This window comes from Nuphar pumila, chromosome 13 (genome assembly GCF_984573655.1).
Source record: "Nuphar pumila chromosome 13, dmNupPumi1.hap1.1, whole genome shotgun sequence".
Lineage (NCBI taxonomy): Eukaryota > Viridiplantae > Streptophyta > Magnoliopsida > Nymphaeales > Nymphaeaceae > Nuphar > Nuphar pumila.
In genome coordinates, this window is record NC_143261.1 from 19,653,966 (window position 1) to 19,678,609 (window position 24,644).

The following is a 24,644-nucleotide window of genomic DNA, read 5'->3' on the forward strand; positions in this document are numbered from 1 at the left end:
GCCCTACGTAGGGTCTTTGGCTTATCCAGTGTGCCCTAAGATGTGATCTATGATGAGATTGATTTTCGGCTTTTTTGCTTGGGACCGGTCTGCTTAAGATCCGTATAATAATTTTAGTAGTTTTTCATGTAATAGGAGATTTTTTTCCCCATTCTCTTGACTAGTACAGAAGATGGGGGATTCAAGAGAAAACACAGGATTGTACTTTCCCTAAAATCAGTTCCAAGTTGAAACTCTTTCAAGCAATGGTATTAAAATCAGACCAACAGAGATCCTAAATGGGCTGATTCAATTCGGTCTTTTTTAATATTCTTTTAAGGTGGTTACAAAAAGTAATAATATTTTTATTTTTAAATGACACGTGTCATTTAATGGTAGATGTTTACTGATTCAAATTAGATTCAATTCAATTTTTTCACTTTAAGAAACCGATTTACCTAGTGAACCCATTTTAACAACATTGCTTTTCAGTACAATTGTCCTTTTGTTTAGGGTTGCAAACGAGTCGGATTCAGGAAGCCAAATTTGCAAAATTTAGTTGTCCCATGTGATCTGACTTCCCAATGTATTTTGGGATCCGAGATGCGATCCACTGGGTGGTGATAGGGTTCCTTGACTCTGTTGATAAGATGCCAAAGAAAATGTGCCGCTTGGGTCAATGTTGTCATGGGGCTTGAGGTTATTACGGCAGTAAACAACAAAGGAACCCAATGGTTGCCCCCCTGACACAGATGAGTTCCATAAACGACATTCAAACCATCATGGATAGGTTTCGCATGGCTAAACTGTGTCTCACCCTTGGCCTTCATGCTCTAGATGGACTGATTCAGAAAGGTTTAACATGGATGAACAGCATTCAAAGCACCCTCTTTATCTTATCTATTGAAAAAGAATGTCCCTGATCTCAGTGTTTGAAATAGGATCTGACATGGTGACCTTGTTGGATCATCCAGTCATGCAAACTGAGGTTCTCAGATCCAATGATCCAATATCTCCAAAACTAGCAAAATACATGGTTTTCTAGCCGGATTGACGTGGGGAGAGGGGGGCGAAGTGGGCCGGGTTAGGCAAAAGATCCTTATGTTTTGAAATTCTCCTTAGAATCTCGTGTTGCCTCTTGATCTGAGATCCAAGGGCAATGGAAAATTCGATTATGGTGTGTTTGATTCGTGGAACAATCACCACAGCCCAGCACTGGATTGTTCCGTGTTTGAAACGTGGGAGAAAGTGGTTCCCGTGGGGACTGTGTGTTATCACATTGATTTTTAGGGGACGCACTAGTCGCACCATGAAGCACGTTCAGGTGGCATTTGTTCAGGTGGCATTTGTTCAGCACGGCAAACGCTCTTAGGGCACGTTTGGAAGCAAAAAAAATGTAAAAAAAGTGATGCAAAATGAAAAATTCATACATATTTTTCAACCCTTCCAAATGAGAGAGGCATTTTCGCTAAGAGTTTTTCTAAAAAGTACATTTTTTTATAGGAAACATTCTTTCGTAAGGAGATGAAAGAGTGTTTTCCACCAAAAGAAAATTTATTTTTACACTCCCTATCACCCATCTCACTACTACCACCAAAAACAATAAAAAAGACATACAGATCAATGCATTAGCTTTTCAATGCCAACAAAATTGCCTTGATTTGATGAGCGATTTGAAAAAGCTAATGCATTGATCTATATGTCTTTTTTATTGTTTTTCTTTATTTTCGGCCATGTGATCGAAAAACATCGTAGAATAATCGGGCAAGACACAATCACGCATGTTCATCCACTTTTTCAAAATATTGTTGGGGTTGTATCTCAACCCTCCTTCATCATTTTTCAACGATTCAAATGTTATTGGAAATGTATTTCTGTCTATTTTTTTTGTTATTTAGTGTGTATTTCTTGAAAATCCTTTAATTCTTAGGTCAAAAATTACTAGTAAAGTCAATTATAAAGGAAAAGAGTTTGCACATGTGAAGGTTAAAGTGATTATTTTAAAGCTCAACATTTATGTGTATCGGGTAGATTTTGGCAAATTATGAGATTTTTTTAAAAACCCATTATTTTTTGTCGTACATTATAATCATTTTTCATTAATCAAATATGATATTGGCTACATTGACTTTGAATCCAAATCATTTACATCCATATGCTGACTCTTTCATCCCAGCCCCATGTTCCAACTCTCACTGGATGTGCAGGTGCCTTTAACTAGTGGGTTTCTTAAGGATTTGAGTGTCGATGACTCCACTCAAGATTTACTTAGCAGGAAGGCAGGGAAATTAAGGCCACATTTGGAAGTGAGAAAATAGTAAGAAAAGTAAAAAGTAGGAAGAAAAAAATTACAAGTTTTATAAACTAGATAATGCTTTTGAAAAAAAAAGTTGCATGAAAAGTCTGATTTTTTGTTTTGAAAAAATTCTTTCACCTGGAGAGGTCGACGAATTTTTTCTTTCAAAAATCTTTTTGCATTAAGGCAACGATTCACCCCATAACACGTCTCATTTCATGGACTGCTACAAAATCTTTTTTCATCATCTTTCTCCCACTACCACCATTTGTAAGCTTCTCTCTTTCTCGTCCTCTCTCTCTCTCTCATATTTCTCACATTTTTTTACTATGTTTTTCTGATGCAACAAGCAAAAAAAAAATTCATTTGCAAAGTTATATCAAAACTTCTCATAAGCAAAATTTTCTTTTCTCATGAGAGTTTTTCTTAAAAAAACAAAAATCTAATTGAAAATTGTTTGAAAAGGTAAAAAACACCGAATGTGGTAATAGGTAAGGCATCAGTCAAAATTTGCATACGACGTCACATCCCAACCGTCCATTATTGAGGCATTGCTTTCGTACCATTGGTTGGAAGACTTTGTCCTCATCCAAACTCTTCTTCTTCACACGCTTCCCGTCGCATCCCTCGCACGTACAGACAATCGTTCCCTCTTCGATGAACAATCATCTCGAAGGGCACGAGCACCGCGTGGCCATCTCTTATTGGATCAGACGCCACAGCGAAAGCAGTTTTCTTGCCTTACACGTGTACGGCTGCGGTGGGTTCCCGGGTTTTATTTATTTTTCAATCATTTTGCCTTTCCGTCTTCCGATTCCATTTCCATCCCAACCGCGGAGTGGTGCGATTTATGGATTACATTGACCAATATACCCTCAACAAACAACTAAATTATAACCAAGTCATTTCTCAGATTTGCCCTCGGTGATGTTTTTGTTCGTCATAAAAAAAAAAGAAAAAAATTTATTGGAAAGTCGTTTAGGAATACAGAAATTTTGCGACTCTTGTCGCCGAAATGACCAATCTAACCTGAATGATTTCCAAATAGTCAATTTTGCCCTCACCAGGTGAGGTCAAGCGATGTTGCTAAAATCAGTCTGAAATCGCCCATTCAGATCCAAGTCGGTCCAAAGGCTATTCAAAAGGGACCAATTCAATTAATGTTTTAGTGTTTTTTAAGGCTGATTCGAGGCCTTAATTCTCATGTATAATATGATCTCAGTTCTTAGGTCCTGAAAAAATAAAAGGCGAGAGAAAGAGGGTAAGAAACGTGAATATGACTCAAGAGATAACCGCACATTTTAGGGCATAGATTCGTGAATTAAGCTATTTTTGGGATGTGATCGTTGGAGATCACCTAAGTGCAGCTGTGGAATTAGGGTTGACAGTGGGGTGGGGCGGGGGACAAGGTCTCCACCCCCGCCCCGCCTCAAGATTAGAACCTCCATCCCCGGCGAGGATGGATTTTAACCTCCACCCCCGCCTTCATCCCGTTTCATGTCCTCCATCCCCAGTTCAAACGGGGATGAGGTGGGGCGGGGATGAGGCAGGGAAAAGTGTACGTCCATCCCTGCCTCCATCCCCGTTTCATACCCTTCATCCCCGGTCCAAACGGGGCGAGGTGGGGCGGGGCCCCGCTTTCCCCCGGTCCACTGCCATCCCTACGTGGAATCCAGTGTCAATGTTTGCAAACATAAAAAGAAAGGGAGCAAAATTGTCTTTTTTGGTAATAGTTAAGAATGGAAAGGTCATTTAGTTCAGTCATTTTTATTCAAACAATTATATGGTTAAGAAAAGGCGATAGTGGTAGAAATGAAATAAATTGTAAATTGGTGCGTGCATCGCTGTCTCTCTCTCTCTCTCTCTCTCTCTCTCTCTTGTCGCATCTCGAAGGGAAGGGCCGCGCCTCTCCCTTCCACCCGCACCGCGTGGAGAGAGAGAGAGAGAGAGAGAGAGAGGTGACCGCTCCGGCGGAGTCGAGGGAGGAGCCAGAATTCCGCCAGCCGGCGACGCCATGGACACCCAGACCGAATCTCCTCTAGCTCAGGAGGCGCACCCTGACGTCGATCCTTTCCTCAGAGAGGCTCTCCAAAACCCTAGGCATCGACTCACAGGTCAATCTCTTGTTCTTCTTCTTCTTTTCCTTCCGATCTTTGCCGGCCTCGAGAGGCACAGATTTATGCGTTATCCGGTCTTAATCTTGTGGTTTTTTCATTGTTTTTATGTGATTGTTGTTTCAATCTGTTTGGTTTGTTTTTTTGCGCGATTAGGCCTATCGGATTAGGTGATTTCGTTCTTTTGTTTTGTTTATCGTGTGAAGTTTCCATTTTGTAGGTTGGAGTCCTGATTTATTGGGGTTGTGATTGTGTTTATAGCGATTGTTGCTTCTTTTGGATGACTAGGGGTTTGTTTTCATCCCTCGTCTCTTGGCGCACGTGCGTGGATGTGATTAAGTTTTTGTCTGGTTTGTTTAGGACCTTAGGTTTTTGTTTGGTGATTTTGTTGTGATATCAATGGGATTTCGGATTATATCCAGTCGAATTATGACATGCGGTGGTAACTGATGGGTTTTTTGAGAGTTTGTTGTGGAAAAAAAGGGAGGTTCTGCGGAGATTGCTTACATGAACATGTTCAGGTGCAATTTCGCTCATTTGTGCTGCTTCTTGCTTGATAGCAAATTTTGGAGGATTTGAGATGGTGTCAGTGAGATTAAAGTTCTGGAATGGTTAGGGTTATGGATTCGAATAAGCGATATAACCTTTGTAATCATAAACGGTGCAGAGTGAGTTGATAAGAATGCCTGTTGCTTGTTTTCTTTGTGCAGATCAATATCTTTGCTAATATGATGTGGAGGGGACCATTTTCACCTCGTGCTTTCTTTAAGTATATATTGTCATCCCTAGATGGAGCATAGATTAACGATCTTTTTTTCTTTTTCTTTTTCAATTTTATCCTCCCTTCTTTTGAGAAATTAAAAGAGATTCGGATATGGTTTGATTTGTTTGGATTTTTATAGTTCCTGTATCTCATAGTATGAAGTGCCACTGTAGGTTCTACTGTCTGTAGCTAATTGGGAAGAAAAATGCCTCTAATGTCTTCTGTGTCTTCCATATGACCTTTATCAGCATAAACGGAAATTTGAAATTGTGGTCACTTGATGCTTTAACATCCTCTACAACGATAAGCAATCTAGGATCTTGGTTTAGTTTGGGAGGGTTCAACAACTTTGCAGGAGAAAGTGTCGGTGGGTTCATATTTCATACTTTGAGGAGAAAATTCATGCATCGCCTATAGCGTGAATGTTTTATACTTTTATAATAGATAAAAAGCTTGAAGTGAAGGATTTGAACGTGGTATGATTGTTGGTGCATCTGTAATGAAATGGTGGTCTTCAACAAATGCACGAATAACTCACAAACAAGTGTCTATTGGAGACACTACAAGCATGACCCTTGAAAGGGTATAAAAGGAAAAACACTTGAAAAATAAATAATACTTTATTCATGAACAAAATGCTTAAGAAGCATAGTGATTTACATTGAAGGGGTTCACCCCTATATATACAAAAAAGTGGAAGAGAGAGGAAAGCTCATTTTGAGCTCTCCAAAAGAGACGTTGGACTCTAGTCCAACGGCTCTTATTATAGCTGTTGGACTAGAGTCCAACAACTCTTATTATAGATGTTGGACTACAGTCCAACAACTATTTGCACAGTCAAGTTCCAACAGGAACTTGACTGGATCAAATATCTAGTTTCTATTGAACTAGATGTTAAAAAAGAAAATAAAGAAAAATAGAAAAAGAAAATAACAAAAGAAAAAATATAATAATATTAAATAATATATATATATATATATATATATTACAGTTTACATTTTAACACTCCTCCTCAAACTTACGGTACAATGAGCGAAAGTTTGTCTAAGAGGAAGTGAAATCTGAGAGCAGCGAGTGGCTTGGTGAAGAAGTCTGTTAATTGATATTATGATGTAACATATGGCAGATCAATGGTTCCATGTAAGTATTCCTCTCTGACATAGTGACAGTCCATCTCAATGTGTTTAGTGCGCTCATGAAATGTTCGGTTGCTTGCAATGTAGATCGCACTTTTGTTGTCACAGTACATCTTTGAAGTTTGCGTTGCTTCAACTCCTATATCCGCTAGCAATCGTCTGAGTCAAACAACCTCCATAGTGGTGGTTGTCATGGCTCTGTATTCAGCTTCGGTGGAGAAAAGAGAAACATTTTGTTGCTTCTTGCACCTCCACGAAATTAAGGCTTTACGTAGCAACACACAAAAACCAGTAGTTGAGTGCCTATTATTGGGATCACCTCCCAAGTCAGCATCAATATTTGCAATTAAATTTAATGAAGATGAAACAGGCAAGAAGAGTCCTCGTGAAAGAGAGGATTTTAAGTATCTAATAATACGCAAAATTGCTCCCATATGCACAGAGGTGGGAGCATGCTGAAAGTGACTGGCTGTATGAACCGCATGAGCTATATCTAGCCTAGTAATGGAAAGATAAGAAAGAGCTTCAATAAGTTGTCTGTAAGGAGTAAGATCATCAAGAAGTTCTCCATCATCAATTTTCATTTTAATATTGACAACTTATGGAGTGCCCACTTTCTTATCATCTGTAATTCCAGACCTGGAAATAATATCAAGAGCAAATTTAGATTGAGATATCAAATACCCCGAGGGGAATAAGCAACTTCAATGCCTAAAAAATATCTTAATAAACCTAAGTCAGTCAATTCAAAGTGAGTTTTAAGAAGAAATTTGATATTTGCAACTCCCTATTTGTCGCCTCCGGTAATGATTATATCATCCACATAGATAAGAAGAATAATGATGCTTGCATCAGATTTCTTAACAAACAAAGCAGTGTCAGGCAAATATGGTTGAAAACCAATATCAAGCATAACATGACTAAATCGGTCATATCAGGCTTTTGGAGCCTGTTTAAGACCATAAAGAGATTTTTCTAGACGAAGAGCTTTACCCTTAGGGATACTAATACCAGGTGGGGCTTCCATGTATACTTCTTCATGGAGATTCTCATTCAGGAAAGCATGTTTGACATCCAATTGAAAGATAGGCCATGTTCTAATGGAGGCCAAGGCTATTAAAGTTCTAACGGTGGTCATACCGGCCAGAGGAGCAAATGTTTCTTCAGAATCGATGTCATACTCTTGGGCATATCCTTTTTCCACTAAACAGGCCTTATATCTTTCCAGGGTCCCATCACTTTTGGTTTTGACTTTGTATACCCACCTATAGCCTATAGGTTTCTTACCTGGAGGGATATCTTGGATCGTCCAAGTGCTGGCCTTTTTTAGTCCATCCAATTCTATTTTCATGGCTTCTATCCATTTTATATGATTTTTGGCTTGAGAATAGGATGATGGTTCAACATATGATTGTATTAATGTAATGGCTGCCCTATATGTGGGTGAAAAAGATTCGTAAGACACAAATTTTTCTGGAGGTCTAGAGATTCTAGACATTCTTCTGGGTGGAACTTTGAGTATTTTTGTAATGCACATGGAAGATTTTGCTCTCTACGTCTTGAATATTGTAGACTAACATTCCTATGGATTTGCTCTTCATTATCATCATTTTCAACAACAATAGGACTTTGATCATTGTCAAGGTCACATCCAACATCACATTCATTGGATTTTGAAGTTTGATCAATTAAAAACGAGTATTCAGTGACATCCTTGGATTTTTCAAATTCAAAGAAGCTTTCTTTTTCCAAAAATGATACATTTCTTGACATATATAATGTCATTTTGAAAATCGAAACACCTGTAGCCTTTTTTAGTTATCAGCATATCCTAAAAAGGCACATGGGATTGCACGAAGAGAGAGTTTGTCATTTTTGTTGGTGAAAACAAAATATTTGCATCCAAAGACTTAATCTAGAATAATTTGTAGTTAAATTAACAAGCTTTTCTATTGGAGTTGTATTCTTTAATGAGAAAGATGGCATCCTATTGATGAGGTAGGTGGCAGTTAGGACCGCTTCAGCCCAAAAACTTTTTGGAACCTGATTTGCAATTAACAAGGTTCTAGTAGTTTCCTTAATGTGCCGATGTTTGCGTTTGGTTAGGCCATTTTGCTATGGAGTGTGTGGACATGATCTTTGATGCGTAATACCATGTAAATTGAGATAGTCTTTGAATTCGTTGGACATAAATTCTCCCCCTGAATCAGTGCGAAAAACAGAAATATCATTTTGAAACTTATTTTTAACCATTTTATGAAATATTTGGAAGTTAGCAAAGACATCAGATTTATGTTTAAGAAAATAAATCCAAGTATGTCTAGAAAAGTCATTAACAAAAATGACATAATATGTATAACCACCTTTGGAAATAATTGGTGCGGGGCCCCAAACATCCGAATGTATTAACTCAAGTGGTCGTGAGGAAACAAAAGTTCTACTAAGAAATGGTAACCTTTTCATTTTGCCAAGAATGCAGTCTCTACAAGAAAAATTTTCAGAATTACAAAATTTTTCCAAACTTGGAAAATATTGAATTTTAGACATATGAGGATGGCCAAGCCTTTTGTGCCATAAATCCAATTCTAATTTCTGAATATTATAACAAAATGCATTCTTGGGTAATTCCAAAAAGTCCATGTAATAAAGTCCTCCTTCTCTATGGCCTTCCCCAATCAGCTTCCCTGACTGGCGATCCTGTACCCAACAACCATGAGAAGAGAAGGAGATATTACATCCATAATCAGATATTTGCGAGACAGATAAGAGATTCAAATTAAGTTTAGAGATATATCTAACTTCTGGGATAAATTTTTTGCAGGATTTTTGAAGATTTTCAAAACATCCTATTCCTTTTACTTCAAGAGACGTGCCATCGGCTGCAAAAACCTTTGATACACCTGAGTTATTTTTAAGACATTCGGATAGACTATTAACATTTGGGGTAATGTGAAAAGAAGCACCAGAATCTAAAAGTCAAGGAAAGTTACCTGGACCGGAGAAAGATACAACTGCCGCTCCAGTTGAGGCTTCGGTTGAGGAGGATATCCCTTTGAGAAGAGGTTGAAGGATTTCCATCATTTAAGCCATAGATACAGGTGCATCTTGATCTTTTGACTCGGATTCAACAAATGCAACTCTTTTTTTCTCTTCTTTTTAACTTTGGACATTGAGGCCTATAGTACCCCGGTTCATGACAATAATGACAAATGACTTTTCTTTTATCAAAGTCACTGTTTTGCCTTCCAAAATGAGGCGGCTTGTAAGTACGAGTATGATTCCCCGGTCTAGACACAACTAAAACTGAGTCATCATTAGGGATGGCAGTGGGGCGGGGCGGGGGACAAGGTCTCCACCCCCGCCCCGCCTCAAGATTTTATCCTCCACCCCCGCCTCCATTCCCATCGGGGAATGAATTTTATTCTCCATCCCCGCCTTCATCCCTGTTTCATGTCCTCCATCCCCGGTTCAAACGGGGATGAGGCGGGGTGGGTCGGGGCGAGGATGAGGCGGGGACGGGGAAAAGTGCATGTCCATCCCCGCCTCCACCCCCGTACGGGGATGGATTTTAACCTTCGTCCCCGCCTCCATCCCCGTTTCATACCCTTCATCCCCGGTCCAAACGGGGCGAGGCGGGGCCCCGCTTTCCTCCAGTCCACTGTCATCCCTAGTCATCATCAACTTTTGGAGTACTTTTTCTAAGTCTATTTTCCTCTATAGTGAGCTCTTCTATAATATCAACAATAGAAGGAATTTTTCCATGATGTAAAAGGGCCGATTTAGTGGATTCAAACTCCGACCTTAGACCATTCACAAATTGATAGAAATGTTTCATATTGAGTTGCTTTTGGCGAAGCTCGATATCTTCGGCACAATGCCAATTGGGCTCGAGAAGTGCCAACTCTTCCCAGAGTTCGGACAACTCATTGTAATATTCTTGAATAGTTTTATTTTTTTGAGTCATTGTCCAAACTTTGACTTGTAAATTGCACACATGTGCAATATCTTTAAGGGAATACATGTTTTTGAGGTATTCCCAAGCCTTATCGGCATGCTCAAACTTAACTAGACTAGAGCATTTTTTAATGTCTATGCTATTGATGAGCCATGACATAATTTTTGCATGACCTATCCTCCACTCTTTTCATTTCTTTTCATAAGTGGCTAACGCCTTACTCTTCTCTTCCTTCGCTAGAGGAACCTCTTTATCACCCTCTTTCTTGGTAAGAGATAGTTTAGGTTCCGAATCTGAACCATCCACTATACCCCATAAACCTTTTTACCAAATGTGGTGCTTCATAATTGAAGCCCATATTACGTAGTTAGTATCATTTAGCTTCATAGGAATGATGATGATCTTATCATTGTCATCCATCTTTTACAAGGGTAAGAGAGAAATAGATAGGAGGAGAGAGAGAGGAAAAGAAAAGAAAAGAAAAAGAGTAGACAAGGGAATAAGAGAGAGGATACAAAACCAATTTTTTTGTAGCACAAGTTCGTCTTTCTTCAAACAAATCTTCTTGAGCCAAGAACAAGGTGATGAAACACCTTTTGTAAATGTGGCATGGAAATCGAGGCGAAAGCATTTTAAGATCTAAGGATTCCGTAGCTAGTCTGATACCATGTAATGAAATGGTGGTCTTCAACAAATGCACGAATAACTCACAAACAAGTATCTATTGGAGATATTCTCTTTTTCTTTTTTGTTATTTGATGTGGATGTTGCTTAATGCTGGTTGTAACTTATTGTGTCTTTCAGCTTAATCCTTGATGGATAATGTTTTGTTATTTTGTCTTGAATTTTTCTTTATCTTTATGAACGTGTTAACTAGTTCTTATTGCATCGTTTTTATAAATTATAAGTGTCTTTATCATTTGATTCAGCAAGCTAATTGCTAGCTGTAACACATTTATTTATCTTCTCTTTATTGTTGATATCTTGTAATCAGTTAAACTATACCACACACACACACACACACATATACATATATATAAATAGAGAGAGAGATAGAGAGAGCAACTTCAAAAAGGTCAGGTTGAGTTTAATCCCTGACTCTCCTTCTTTCTCCCTTGCCTCCCTTCTTCCACTGTTCAATTTCTGTCCTACTGTCCACCCAATGCAGTACACAAGTGAGCAAGGCAGTATTTGGGGAAGTAGATAGATGATACATGAAGGGGTATGAAGGACATTGAGGTCCCAGGTATCTCACCACTAGGGCATTTCCTACACAAGAATGCATTCTCACTGTGGAGGAAGGTATCACCTAACAAGCTTTGAAGGACTTGGGTTTGTTGGTGTACTCTTAGATGCATGAATTGTGCTTAGTTGATTGCTTTTAAAAATTCTCGTGATTGACAACTTTCTGCAAAGTGGATATTATTAATTAGAATATGTGTTTATGTTATTATATGAGAATTGGATCCTCGTTTTTTTTTCACATCACCCTTGTCTACCAAAATCATTCAATCTGCATTGGCCGGGGATGGGACAATCACCTATATTTTTTTAATATACCTGCAATCAGGATATTGATAGTTAGAAGTGTCTCTACATCTATGAAATGAAGAGTTGGTTCCTCATTGTTTTGCATTGCCCATATCTACCAAATCTTTCAATCAGCATTGGCTGAGAGAGAACAATCATCTATATTACCTAGATATTCCTGAAAACAGGATATTGATAATTAGAAGATGTCTGTATGTCTAGCAAATGATCAGTTGGTTCCTCATTTTTTTACATTGTCCTTGTCTACCAAAATCATTCAATCAGCATTGGCTGGGAGAGGATGATCACCTGTATCAGCAAGATATATCTACAAACGGGGATCTTGACAGATGTCTGAAGTTGGTTCCTCTTTCTTTTTATATCGCCCTTAACTGCCAAACTCATTCGACCAGCATGACTGCAAGAGGTGGATCACTTATATTTTCGGGTATACCTAAAAAGCGGATACTGCTAATTAGAAGATGCCTCTGTGTCTATGGAATGAGGAGTTGCTTCAGTTTTTTCACGTCCCCTTTGTCTGTCAAATTCTTTCGCTCAGCATGGCCGGAAGGGGTTTATATATATATATATATATATATATATATATATATATATATATATATATATATATATATATATATATATATATATATATATATATATATATATAGTTGTCACTTTTGGACAGGTACAGATTGTCAGACATGTTGAGGCTTAAAAGGCTTCATACATGGTGTAGACCAGTGTTGTGAGAGGCGTACGCCTCAGTACCTGAAGCGTACGCCTCAGAGGCGAGGCGCACGCTCAAGGTACTGAGGCGTTGCTGTGATGCGCCCCTCATCAACCTCCGACCAGTTGTGACCACCGACCACCGGAGTTGCTGTGCTGCAGCTGCTGCTCAGTCTTCTCCGACCACCGGACGACCGGCATATCCCTCGCTTCCGTACCAGCTGGGCGGTGGTCCTTCTCTTACTGCCTCCCCTCCCACCGCTTCACTTCCATTCCAGTTGTGAGAGGCGTACGCCTCAGTACCTGAGGCGTACGCCTCAGAGGCGAAGCGCAGGCTCAACGCCTCGCTTCGCCTCATCGCATTTAACAACCTTGGTGTAGACAGGGGCAGCCACCTGTGTAGAGAGAGAGAGAGAGAGAGAGAGAGAGAGAGAGAGAGAGAGAGAGAGAGAGAGACGGCTGCACAGAAAACTCAATGACATAAACTTGATTAGGGCTTCTCTCTATATTAAATAGAGAGAGACAAAAAAAGAGAAATTACATCTAAATCCTTATAAGAGTAAAATTTCAAAAAGACTCTAATATAAGAGTACTTAACATAAAACCACCTATTACTTAACATAAAACCACCTATTCTCAACACTCCCCCTCAAGCTGGAGCATAGATATCAATCATGCTCAGCTTGTCACAACATTTGGAGAAATTTGGCCTAGCAAGAGGCTTTGTAAACATATCTGCAACTTGGTCTTCCGACTTTAGGTATTTTGTAGTGATATGCCCAGCTTGAATCATATCTCTTACATAGTGACAATCAACCTCAATGTGCTTTGTTCTCTCATGAAAGACAGGATTGTTTGCTATATATGTTGCTGCTTTGTTATCACACATCATGGTCATTGGAGAGGAAACCTTCACCTGAAGATCATGAAGAACAGTGCGAACCCATATCAATTCAGCAGCTGTTTGGGCCATAGCTCGATATTCTGATTCTGCACTTGACCTGGAAACCACATTTTGTTTCTTACTTCTCCATGAAATCAAGTTGTCTCCCAAAAACACACAGAATCCTGTGGTAGACTTTCTATCTACTACAGATCCAGCATAGTCAGCATCAGAATAGGCTACTATCTCCAGAGTTCCACCTTTCCTGAACAATAACCCCTTTCCAGGAGAAGATTTTAGATATCTGAGAATCATTATGGCTGCATTCCAGTGTACCTCAGTTGGTTTTTCCATAAACTGGCTAACTTTGCTTACTGCTAAAGCAATATCTGGTCTGGTAACAGTTACATATAATAACTTTCCTACTAGGGAGCGATAGCTTTTGCTATCAACTGGTTTTGACCCTTCTTCAAACAATTGAACTTTATGGTCCATGGGAATATTTGCTGGTTTAGCTCCCAACATGCCCGTTTCCTTTAATAAGTCAAGAACATACTTCCGTTGAGACAAAACCATCCCTTCACGGCTTCTAGCGACTTCTATACCCAGAAAATACCTGAGTGACCCAAGGTCTTTTGTAACAAAGTGTTTTTGAAGATGAGCCTTTGTGGCTTCAATAGCTTTCACATCATCTCCTGTAAGAATGATGTCATCCACATATACCACCATAACAACTATGCCAGAACTAGTTTTCTTTATAAAAAGTGTATGATCTGCTGCTGATCTATTAAAGCCAAATCTGGACATCACGTCAAACAACTTTTGAAACCATGCACGAGGACTTTGTTTCAAGCCATAAATCGCCTTTCTCAATCTGCACACCTTCTGACACTCTCCCTCAACCTCGAAACCTGGAGGTTGTTGCATGTAAACGGTCTCAGATAGATCCCCATATAGAAATGCATTTTTCACATCTAATTGACACAAGTTCCAACCATGCTGAACAGCTACTGAGAGAACAAGACGGATTGTACCCATCCGTGCAACAGGAGAAAAAGTTTCAAAGAAGTCAATTCCATATGTCTGAGTATACCCTTTCGCGACTAATCTGGCCTTGTACCTTTCAATAGAACCATCAGATTTGTACTTTATTGTATATACCCATTTACATCCAACAATGTCAGCATCTGCTGGAGAATCAACTAGATCCCAGGTATGCTGAGATACTAAAGCTGTCATTTCTTCTTGCATAGCCAACTTCCAACGAGTATCAAGTTTTGCCTGTTGATAGTTCAGAGGAATAGTTTTAGCAGATAAGGCTGAGATAAACGACTTCATCTGATGTCCAATTCTGGCATGGGAGACAAAGTGAGATATCGGATATAAGGTACATTGTCTTGTCCCCTTTCGTAGACCAATAGGCCTGTTATCATCATCCTGAAGATCACAATTGTCAGTAGAACTTACCTTAGGAGAAGAAGAAGATGAAGGCTCTTGCGGAAGTGGAGCTCTACGCACATATACCAATGGTGGATTATTAAATCTGGAAGAGGATGAAGTTTGGTTTGGTAATGAGGGCACAGATTCCAAAGGAAAAGGAGGTATAGGTAATGGAAAAGACTTAGTTGGACCAACCTGCAGCGGGGAACCGGAAATGGAGTAATATGGAGAGGATTCCAGGAAAGATACATCCGCACTGACATACTCTCGGCGAGAAGTAGGATCATAACATCGATAGCCCTTTTGATTTTTGGGATAACCGATAAATATGCATTTTGTAGCTTGAGCAGCTAATTTATCACGGTCAGGGCCAAGTTTGTGCACAAAACAAACACATCCAAATATTTTTGGTGATAAAGGAAAAAGTGGAGCATTAGGTTTGAGGATATGTAATGGAATTTGATCACCCACAGAAGACGAAGGCATGCGGTTGATCAGATAGCAAGCAGTGGTAATCGCATCACCCCAGTATAACGCAGGAACATTAGATTGAATCATAATGGTCCTGGCAACATCAAGGAGGTGCCGATGTTTTCGCTCAGCCACCCCATTTTGTTGAGATAATAGGCACAGGAAGTTTGTGGTTGGATGCCATGATCTTGGTAAAATTGTAACAGACCTTTTGATTTAAACTCGAGAGCATTATCAGTGCGAACAATCTTGACAATAGATTCAAACTGAGTTTTTATTTCAAGAATTAGGGATTTGATAAGACTTGGAACTTCAGATCGTTCTTTTATTAAAAAAACCCATGATAACTTAGAGAAATCATCAACAATAACAAGATAATAACGACACTGAGTCCTAGTAGGAATCTTACTAGGACCCCATACATCTGCATGAAGAAGTTCAAACAATTTATTACTAGACTGACTCTGACTAGAAGGGAACGAACTTCGATGATGCTTGCCCAACTGACATGCTTCACACTGAAATGATGTGGTGGAAGGAATCTGAGGAAAGACCGATCGAAGTTTTGACAATGAAGGATGACCAAGACGACGATGCCACTGAACAGGACTGAGTGAATGTTCCACTGCAGCATTAACAGAACCCATTGGATGATGTAGGTAGTAAATTCCATTTTCTTCATAGCCTCCACCAATCTTCTTCCCCGTCAGCAAATCCTGAAAATGACAACCCATTTGATCAAAAATCACTCTACAGTTTTTTTCTTTTATAAGGCAACTAACAGAGAGTAAACTTTGAGGAAAGTTTGGGGCATGAAGAACATTATTCAACTGTAATGAGGAGGATATAGAAATATTTCCCTGACCAGCAACCGGGGAGGAGCTCCCATCGGCTAAGGAGACTCCAAGCTGAGCCTTAACATCCTTAAGATCTGAAAAAACATGTGAATTTCCACACAAATGTCTGGAAGCACCAGAGTCAATAACCCACTTACTATCAGTCGGATGAAGATGATTTCCGGTTGAATATGCAACACCAGCTACAGGAGGTCGAAGAGCTATCAGCTCATCATATTCTGCACGACTAAGGGTGATACTACTTTCATTTTCAGCGATATTCTCTTGTACATTTGTTGCCTCGAGAGTAGTCACATTTGCTTTAGGAGTATATGACTTTGATGAAGAAGATGTTGGCCGACCATGCTTATCCCAGCAACGATCTTCTAAATGTCCAGATTTTCCACAGAATGTACATTGAAGCTTTCCTCTGCCTCCCATACCATGTCCACGTCCTCGTCCTCTGATATTCTGAATATTTCCATGCCCATAACTAGATGGGACAACAAGAGCAGATGACTGAGTTATAGGCTGAGACTGTGGCAGAGAGATCGCAAGTCTACTCAGACGATTATAAGCATCAGCAAGAGTGGGAACATTTGATCCAGTCAACATTTGAACTTTTGCAACAGAAAAATCTGAAGAAAGCCCTGTAAGAAAACGAGCAACCATGGTTTGTTCTTGATGATCCTTTTGCTTCGAGCAACAAAGAGGCCTGTGAGCATTAAGTCTTTCAAACGCAGCTTTGACAGAAGCATAATACTGGGCCAAGGTCTGATTTTCCTATTGTAAATTATATATTTCTTGTTCAACTTGCAGGATACGACTCACATTCGTTTCTTGTGAGTATGTATCACGAAGATTGTCCCACATCAGTTTTGCTGAATTATAGTAGATCAATCCATCTGCAATATGGGGTTCAACACTATTCATGATCCATGACATAACTATGTCATTATCTTCATCCCAAGTAACATATTTTCCCAATTTTTCAGTGGGTTCGCCTTCCAACAAATTGTGTTTTCGACGATGTCCAGATACCGACATCATAAAAGTTCTGGACCACCTGGCATAGTTGGTTTCATTCAACCTAACATAAGAGCCATACGCGAAGGGGTTGGCAAACGCCTTATACTCCCCAATCTGTTCCATTTTCGAATCATATTTCGAACTTTCAGCCATACTGTTCTCTAGAACAACAAGTATTTAAGTAGAGTTTTCCACCACTATAAGGAAGCAGCCCTGCTGTTTCCACAAAACAGTCCACAACCAGCAGGTAATCACTCCTGCTGCTTCCACGACAAATGTATAGCTGAAACTAATACAGCACGAAACACAACTCACCCCAGCAGGGAGTTAAGACCATTGCTGCACCCAAACACACCACGACCAACAATACTATTCAGTTGCAAAGCATACGAATACGACAACTGCTGTTTCCAAAACATATAGAGCATAACTGACAATCAGTCTTCAAACAATTAAATAGATCAATCATATCTCGATGACACGCAGCAAAAAAAAATCAGAATCACGGTAGTCACGCAATCAGCACAGAAAAATATGACACTCTCGGCTGGCACGCAATATCACAAACACTTGCTGCGTGGCAGGAACAGCCCGGAACAGCCAACAACTCTCGGCTGCGATACAGCAGCACAGAAGCCTGCTGCGTTACCCAAATAGCAGCACGTCAATCACAACATGCACGCATCAGCAGGAACTCATCATGCTCCAGAAAATCACGCCAGGCGATAAAAAATCCAAAAAAAACAGATAAAATCTGTTTACAGCTCCAGGAGATCACGACAGATCTGGGTAAGATCCATCCTTAGATCTGACGACAGATCTGGGTGACATCCCAGATCTGTTATCAGATCTTCCCACTAGTGCAACAGCAAACCTGATATAATTTTTTTTTTTCGCAGTCTGAAATTTTTTTCGTTGGTGATGATCAGTCCTCTTCGAAATCACGCTCCCGAGATCGCAAGCTCTGATACCATGTAGACAGGGGCAGCCACCTGTGTAGAGAGAGAGAGGGAGAGAGAGAGAGAGACGGCTGCACAGAAAACTCAATGACATAAACTTGATTAGGGCTTCTCTCTATATTAAATAGAGAGAGACAAAAAAAGAGAAATTACATCTAAATCCTTATAAGAGTAAAATTTCAAAAAGACTCTAATATAAGAGTACTTAACATAAAACCACCTATTACTTAACATAAAACCACCTATTCTCAACACATGGTGTGTGTGTGTGTGTGTGAGAGAGAGAGAGAGAGAGAGAGAGAGAGAGAGAGAGAGAGAGAGAGAGAGAGAGATCCCTGAAGATGTATATGCTGACTAAAATGTCAGTAAGATGTTTAAATCCAAATAAAGGAAAGCCAAAATTTCTGAAGTTTAAATCCTAAATAAACTAATTGCTGGAGTATCCAGAAAAGTTGCCATTGACAAGTGTTGGAAACAGACATGAATGGCTGGTAGAAGTGTGCAGTTAACATAGATTATCCATTTTTCATGGATTATTGATTTTAAAGACCTTTGCCTTGGTTCTACATGACCAAGGGGAAAAGTTTTATATGTTTTGGCCATGGTGGCCCATCACATCTTGATGCGCTAGGAAAAAAAACTATATCTTGAAGGATGTTTATGTGAATTATCTCTGCATTCATGCCTGTAGTCAACTTAAAATTTTTACTTGGGCACTCAGGTAGCTGAAAGGGGATTTTGCCCGCACTAATATTCGTGCCCTTTGGTGTTGCAATTTTATGATCCTGCTGTTATTTTAATTTTATACTATGCTTGGTATTCTATGTGTTGTTTGAGGGCATCATATAAGGGTTTAATGGTCACTTATGTTAACTGCAATTTCGCAGTTTGAGTGGCTAATGAGTGGCATGGTTGATTTCTTGTTCTTGCTTGATCACCATGTTTCATATTTTGCTTTGTTGTCTTTCTCTTAATTTTACAAAGGTGTGGTTTAGGTTTATGGCATTGACTTTTGAAAGGTTCTTTATGCTTCAGTACAAGTGGACTCAGAGCCTTTTTTAGTTAATGCTATTATAAATATCTCTTCTTTATAATTTTGAAAGTACAGATGGATTTGCCCCTATGTAACCGCGTCATGGCAGTTCAGCTGCCATACCCGTGTCGACACGGGTACAGGTACCAGACGCAGTGTGGGTACGCTGTGGGTTGGGTCTAATGCATACCCGAACCTCAGGAAAAAAAAAAAGCAAAACCGCCCCCCGTTCCCGCACCTATACCCAGGTGACATAGATTTGCACAATTAAATGAAAAAGATGTGCGTCTACATTGTTTTTGTGCTGTTTATTTTCATCGATTTAATGCACAGTGTAATTCTTTTTCTATTTCTTCTAATATGGAACTTTTCTATTTCTTCTATTTTTTCTATTTTTTCTAAATTCTTTTCCCCTCGTTCTTTGCACTGTATAGGATTACTACAATGTTCATTATGCTGATAAAAAATCCTTCTCTAGCAGTAGTTTTTTAGTTCTTCAAATAGTTGTTCTAAGCCTTCCACAATAGTTCGTATTGTGGTCTTAACATCGTGCTTCTAATCTAAATTGGTTTTGTTTATGTCTTCATTTATTTTGTATGTGGGTCTGAACTTGCAAACTCAATCTAAATTGGTTTGATAAGCTTAGTGGACTATTCTGAAGATTTCATTGTGGAATTTAGTTTAGTCCACTCTATCAGTTGATTGAGTTTGCAACTTTGCATGTTCATCTCTCCCTGTACAATATGATAAGGAGTTCAGTAACTTATGTTATTCTCTACTTGATTGAATCATCCTTTCTTTATTCAGTTTTACGAATGGAGCTCGACATCCAGCAATTTATACAAAATACAGAACAGCATCAATTTGAGTTTCAGCATTTTCCAACATCTTATCTTCGTCTTGCTGCTCACCGTGTCGCTCAGCACTATGGCCTTCAGTCTATGGTTCTTGATGCAGATGGATATGGGGGGAAAATAGTAGTAAGGAAGACCCCTGAAATCAAATTTCCATCTGTCTGTCTGTCTCAAATTCCTGCAAAGGTGCCAGAGAATGATAAGGCTGAACATGTAAAAATTGCTATAAGACCAAGACCTCAAAATTCTCCTAGTGATTTGTCTGAATTGGGCATCAACAAGAGTCTTGTTAGAAGTGTGGAAGAGAGGAAAGAAGAGTATGATAAAGCTCGGGCTCGTATATTTAGTAGCTCCAGTGGGGGTGACTTGGAAAATTCATCATCTCCGGCAGCATCTGATGGAAGGACTTCGTGTTCAAGTGGGGATGAAAATGAGAATTGTAGAAGCTTCACAGATGACCTTGAGAAGTCTATCAATAATAAAGATGCTGGTAGCAGAGTTGCCATTTTCAGAGATCGAGAAAAAGATAGGTGTGACCCTGATTATGACCGTAGTTATCACAGGTATGCTTTGGTTCTTATTCAAAATTCAGATCCCTAGACCAGGCTTATAATTTAGGTATTGATGCAGTTGTTTTGGCTCCTTTTAGAGAAACCGTCCAAGTTCATCGAGCTCTCGGTTCTGAGTTCAAACAGCCATGTGATTGTTGGCTGGAACTCGGGTCTGAGGTTTGTGATGATGGACTAACATTGCCATTTCTTGTACTTTGTTTCTGATCCCTGCAATTGACTGGAATATGTACTTAGCCTGCTTTTATCTGTATGATTGATGTGATTATTGTGGTGATGCATGACATAATTTAACCATGGCAGGTACTCTAAGAGCCTTGTATGTGGTCAGACGTTTAGCCTTGATCCATTTAATATGCAGAACTTTCAACCTGCATTTGTGTATGACAATGAGGTTCCACAATTGGGTCAGGTGCCAAGAGCCCAAAATCCTGTCAACTACATGGCTTCCAATCCTATTATGAACCAATTTGGCACGGTCAATTTGAATCGAGCATCTTGTGATGCTGTCTATATGCATTGGCCAAGTCCTGCAATGATGTATGCACACTCATATGAACATTTGAGGCAATCTGTTGTTCAGGTAAGTGCTACATTTACTGCAATCTTCATGTTTTGTTTGTAACCACGTTTGAGCATTCTATGACCTAGCTTTACTTTACCTGCTGTATCTTGAGGCCGGTGGTAGGATCCAGACAGGACTTGAAAGTCAGCAGGTACTAATCCCAGCTATCTGACCTCTGTTATAATTGATTCTCTGTGTCTGCAGACACCTTTCTACCAGCAGCCTTTGAGCTTTGACCATGGATACCATCACTAAGTTGCAGGAAGTCTTGTATTATCTAAACCTTTACTTTGGGGCACAATAGGTAGGTACATTTCAGATCGCTGAAATATTTTGTGTTGGTCCTTGACTTTCGTAGAATTACATGGACATGTGTAAGACGTTTGATAAATTCTCATGATTTTGTTTTTCTTATTTGCTATCGCATTTTGTGTTTGGTTACCTCTAACTCTGAAAGCTTAATGACTGTAACTAGAGTAGACATGGTAGTAGAATATTTCCATTCTTTGCAGTGTGTGTGTGTGTGTGTGTGCTTGCATGCCTATGCATCCAGAGATCAGAGATGTCACTATTCCCAAAGTAAAATGGTTCTTAAAATTATGACTGTTTTTAATCATGTTTAACTTCTCTTCTTTTAACTCTATTTTTCTTATTCTTCCCTTCTCTTTGATGAGAGACATGTCAAACAGAAACAAGGCTCTTAAATGGTGATGCGAAAGAGGATAAGAATACTTAACCACAATGGTCGTTTGGTGACTGCTAATGTGCTCTAAATGCGTGGATTCGGTTTAATAAAATATACATGGGATTTCATGAAAATAGCTGATGTGATTGTGCAGAACCATAGACAGCTGCTAGGATATGTATCCTTCAGATTGGCCATATCTGGGAATAAAAGGAGAGAGAGAGAGAGAGAGAGAGAGTCCGGTTCCAGGGTTACCTGATCGCCACATCTAAAGGCATTGAGGGTGGGGAAAACGGGGAGATTGGCTCCAGCAAGACTTGCGCCATCATGTCCTTCCAGTGGTTATTGGAATGGGTGTTCGGCTCTCTGCCAGCCGGTATTCTGGCAGCAACTGGCCGGACTGGTCCCCTGTGTTCCCGTGTACCCCTCTCCCTGGAACCAGACTCCTTCAGGGACAACAAAAATTTTTTTTCAACATGGAAGGGCAAAATGGTGAGGCATTCTCCCATTTTCCCCACTCTCAATGCCGTTACACCTGTCCAACAGGTATATGCCATAGCATATACCCGCTGCTCCCTGGAACCGGACTCAGAAGAAGGATCGAACTTAAAAAAAAAAAGGGTGTGTCAAACTTGAAATAGCATGTCTAATTCTCTTGCTGTCTGACCACATTTTATGTGGATATGCATTAGCATAAATGAGTAACCGTGCTTTTTATTCTCTGATTTTATTGTTTTCTTTGTGGAACGAAGGTCTCATACGCTTTGGGGCCATTAATCACATTTGCAGCTGCGGAACCTCATCTAAACGAGTCTACTAGCATCACTTTGGTGACTCAGTTGCCTGGCACAAACCCAGAAATTAAAAATTGGCTTTCCTTTTATGGTGCTTAAGAACGATCCAAACTGTGAAACTGTTTTTTTAGCTATATTAATTATCAGAGGATGAGGGTTTACCCCGCAGTGGGGGTGGGAGGGTTCCTCGTAAAAAAAAACAGACGTATTCTCTTCTTTTTTTTGAAAGGCAAGCTAGGGTTAGGCAGACCTCCACCAGTTATTACTCAACTTACCACTGGGGTTTTAACATGCAACGTCCCAACACAAGGAGACGCGTACTGACAGCTCCTACCAACCACGCTGAGCCCCCGTTGGTAAAAAAAAAGACTTACTCTCATAAGCACTTATTAAGTAAAATACAGGCAACTCAAAAAGTTACGGAGTGCATATACTATGAAAGGTTAAATATAACCATGGGGCTGTGGATAATTAAAGAAAATGAACAGTTGCGATAATTACCAGGGTTTTTTTTTGAAAGGCAATCTGGGGTTAGGCAGACCCCCAACAGTTATTATTTAACGTACCACTTGGGTTTGAACCTGCAACGTCCCACCATAAGGAGTTGTGCACTGACAGCTCCTACCAACCAAGCGAAGCCCCGGTTGGTAATCATCAGAGATTTTGATATTTTGAATATGACATGTTTTTAGAGGTTTATCTGAAAAACCAAAAAAAAGGAAAATCCATTGCAATACTTTCAAGAAATTCAAGTTCAAACTGTTGCAAAAGTAACCATAATCTTCTGATATTTGTTTTCAGAATTTAATCTTTTTATTTTTTGTTTTTAAATTTTATTGACGATCATTTTTAAGAAACTTGTGGATGTTTATGTGAGATTTATTTAAATTTTTAATTCTTTTAAGACAGTTCTTTGTTCGAATGTCAATGTGGTCAAGTACTTAGGCTTTGTTTGGGTGCCTTGCATGGACATGGAAACGCCATTTTCATGTGTTGCCAAAATATAGTGTTAGAAAATGGCGGTACCAAAAACATGTTTTTGTGCATGGTTGTGGAAATGTGGTGTTGGGGCTGCCAACTCCATTCCTTATGCAGTGTTTGGTAACACTGCTGCTCCCAAACAGCAGAGAACATGAGAGCACTAGGGGGGGAATTGCCACGCACTTTTGGTTCAAGGCTCCTGAACAGACCTTTTGTGTCAAATTTTTTATTTCCTTGAATCTTATATCCGAGGTGATTCGAGATCCTAGCATCTCATATGATAATGAGATTCTAATGGAGATCTTACTTCCAGTGCTTAATGATGGAAAAAGAGGAAAGATTGTTCTAGTATTTTCAATAACCCTGCTTCCATGGCTGATTGCATGATATCATATTCCTACCTCATCCTCAACCATTCTACGGGACTTGTACCATCAGCAAATTGCAATTAATTAGAGAAAGACTGTTCAACATGACGGAGACATTAATCATAAGAACCATGTTAATCGGCTGTCACAAAAACTGCAGCTCAAATGTTTACACATCGATTATTTGATTTTTTTTATCACTCAAATCAAATAATCGGCAAGCTAAGATGAGTTTTTATGGTTAGATTCAAACCAATAATTATATAGCTTCAAATAACTGAACACAATTTCATATTAACCAAATTAAACGAGCTCAAATAATCAGAGTCCTGACTATGAGAACCATGCAGGTAATTCTGATTTAGGGATTCGCCATTTTGGGGCAAAACAATATAAAGGCTAAGAAATCAGAAAGACACCAAAGGGGGGGGGGGGGGGGGGCTTCGCTTGTCTGGCAGGAGCAGTTAGTGCACCTCGCGTTGTGTTGGAACGTTACAAGTTTGAATCCCAATGGTATATGATTGTTAGTGGTGGGCAACGGGCTGGGTGGCCCGATGGGCCAAGCTGCCCGGCCCGCTATGGGTCATGATTTTAGGCTCAAGCCCGTTACACTACAAGAATTCGGCGGTTTAGTGACGGACGCTATCTGACGCTAATCCGTCGCTGAACTGTTTA

General features: G+C 39.6%; 1 protein-coding gene across 2 annotated transcripts; it reads left to right on the forward strand.

Moving 5' to 3' along the window:
• The first annotated feature begins 4,160 nt into the window (after positions 1-4,160).
• Positions 4,161-21,647, forward strand: LOC149818006 (uncharacterized). 2 transcript variants are annotated; one of them, XM_089986426.1, is made up of 4 exons: positions 4,161-4,389; positions 19,961-20,570; positions 20,880-21,159; positions 21,346-21,647. In XM_089986426.1, the coding sequence occupies exons 1-4, from the start codon at positions 4,290-4,292 to the stop codon at positions 21,394-21,396; spliced, it is 1,041 nt and encodes a 346-aa protein (XP_089842552.1). In that variant the 5' UTR covers positions 4,161-4,289; the 3' UTR covers positions 21,397-21,647. The 2 variants fall into 2 exon arrangements, with proteins under 2 accessions (XP_089842552.1, XP_089842551.1); XM_089986425.1 differs by having other exon boundaries at positions 4,167-4,389; positions 20,006-20,570.
• Positions 21,648-24,644: the final 2,997 nt, after the last annotated feature.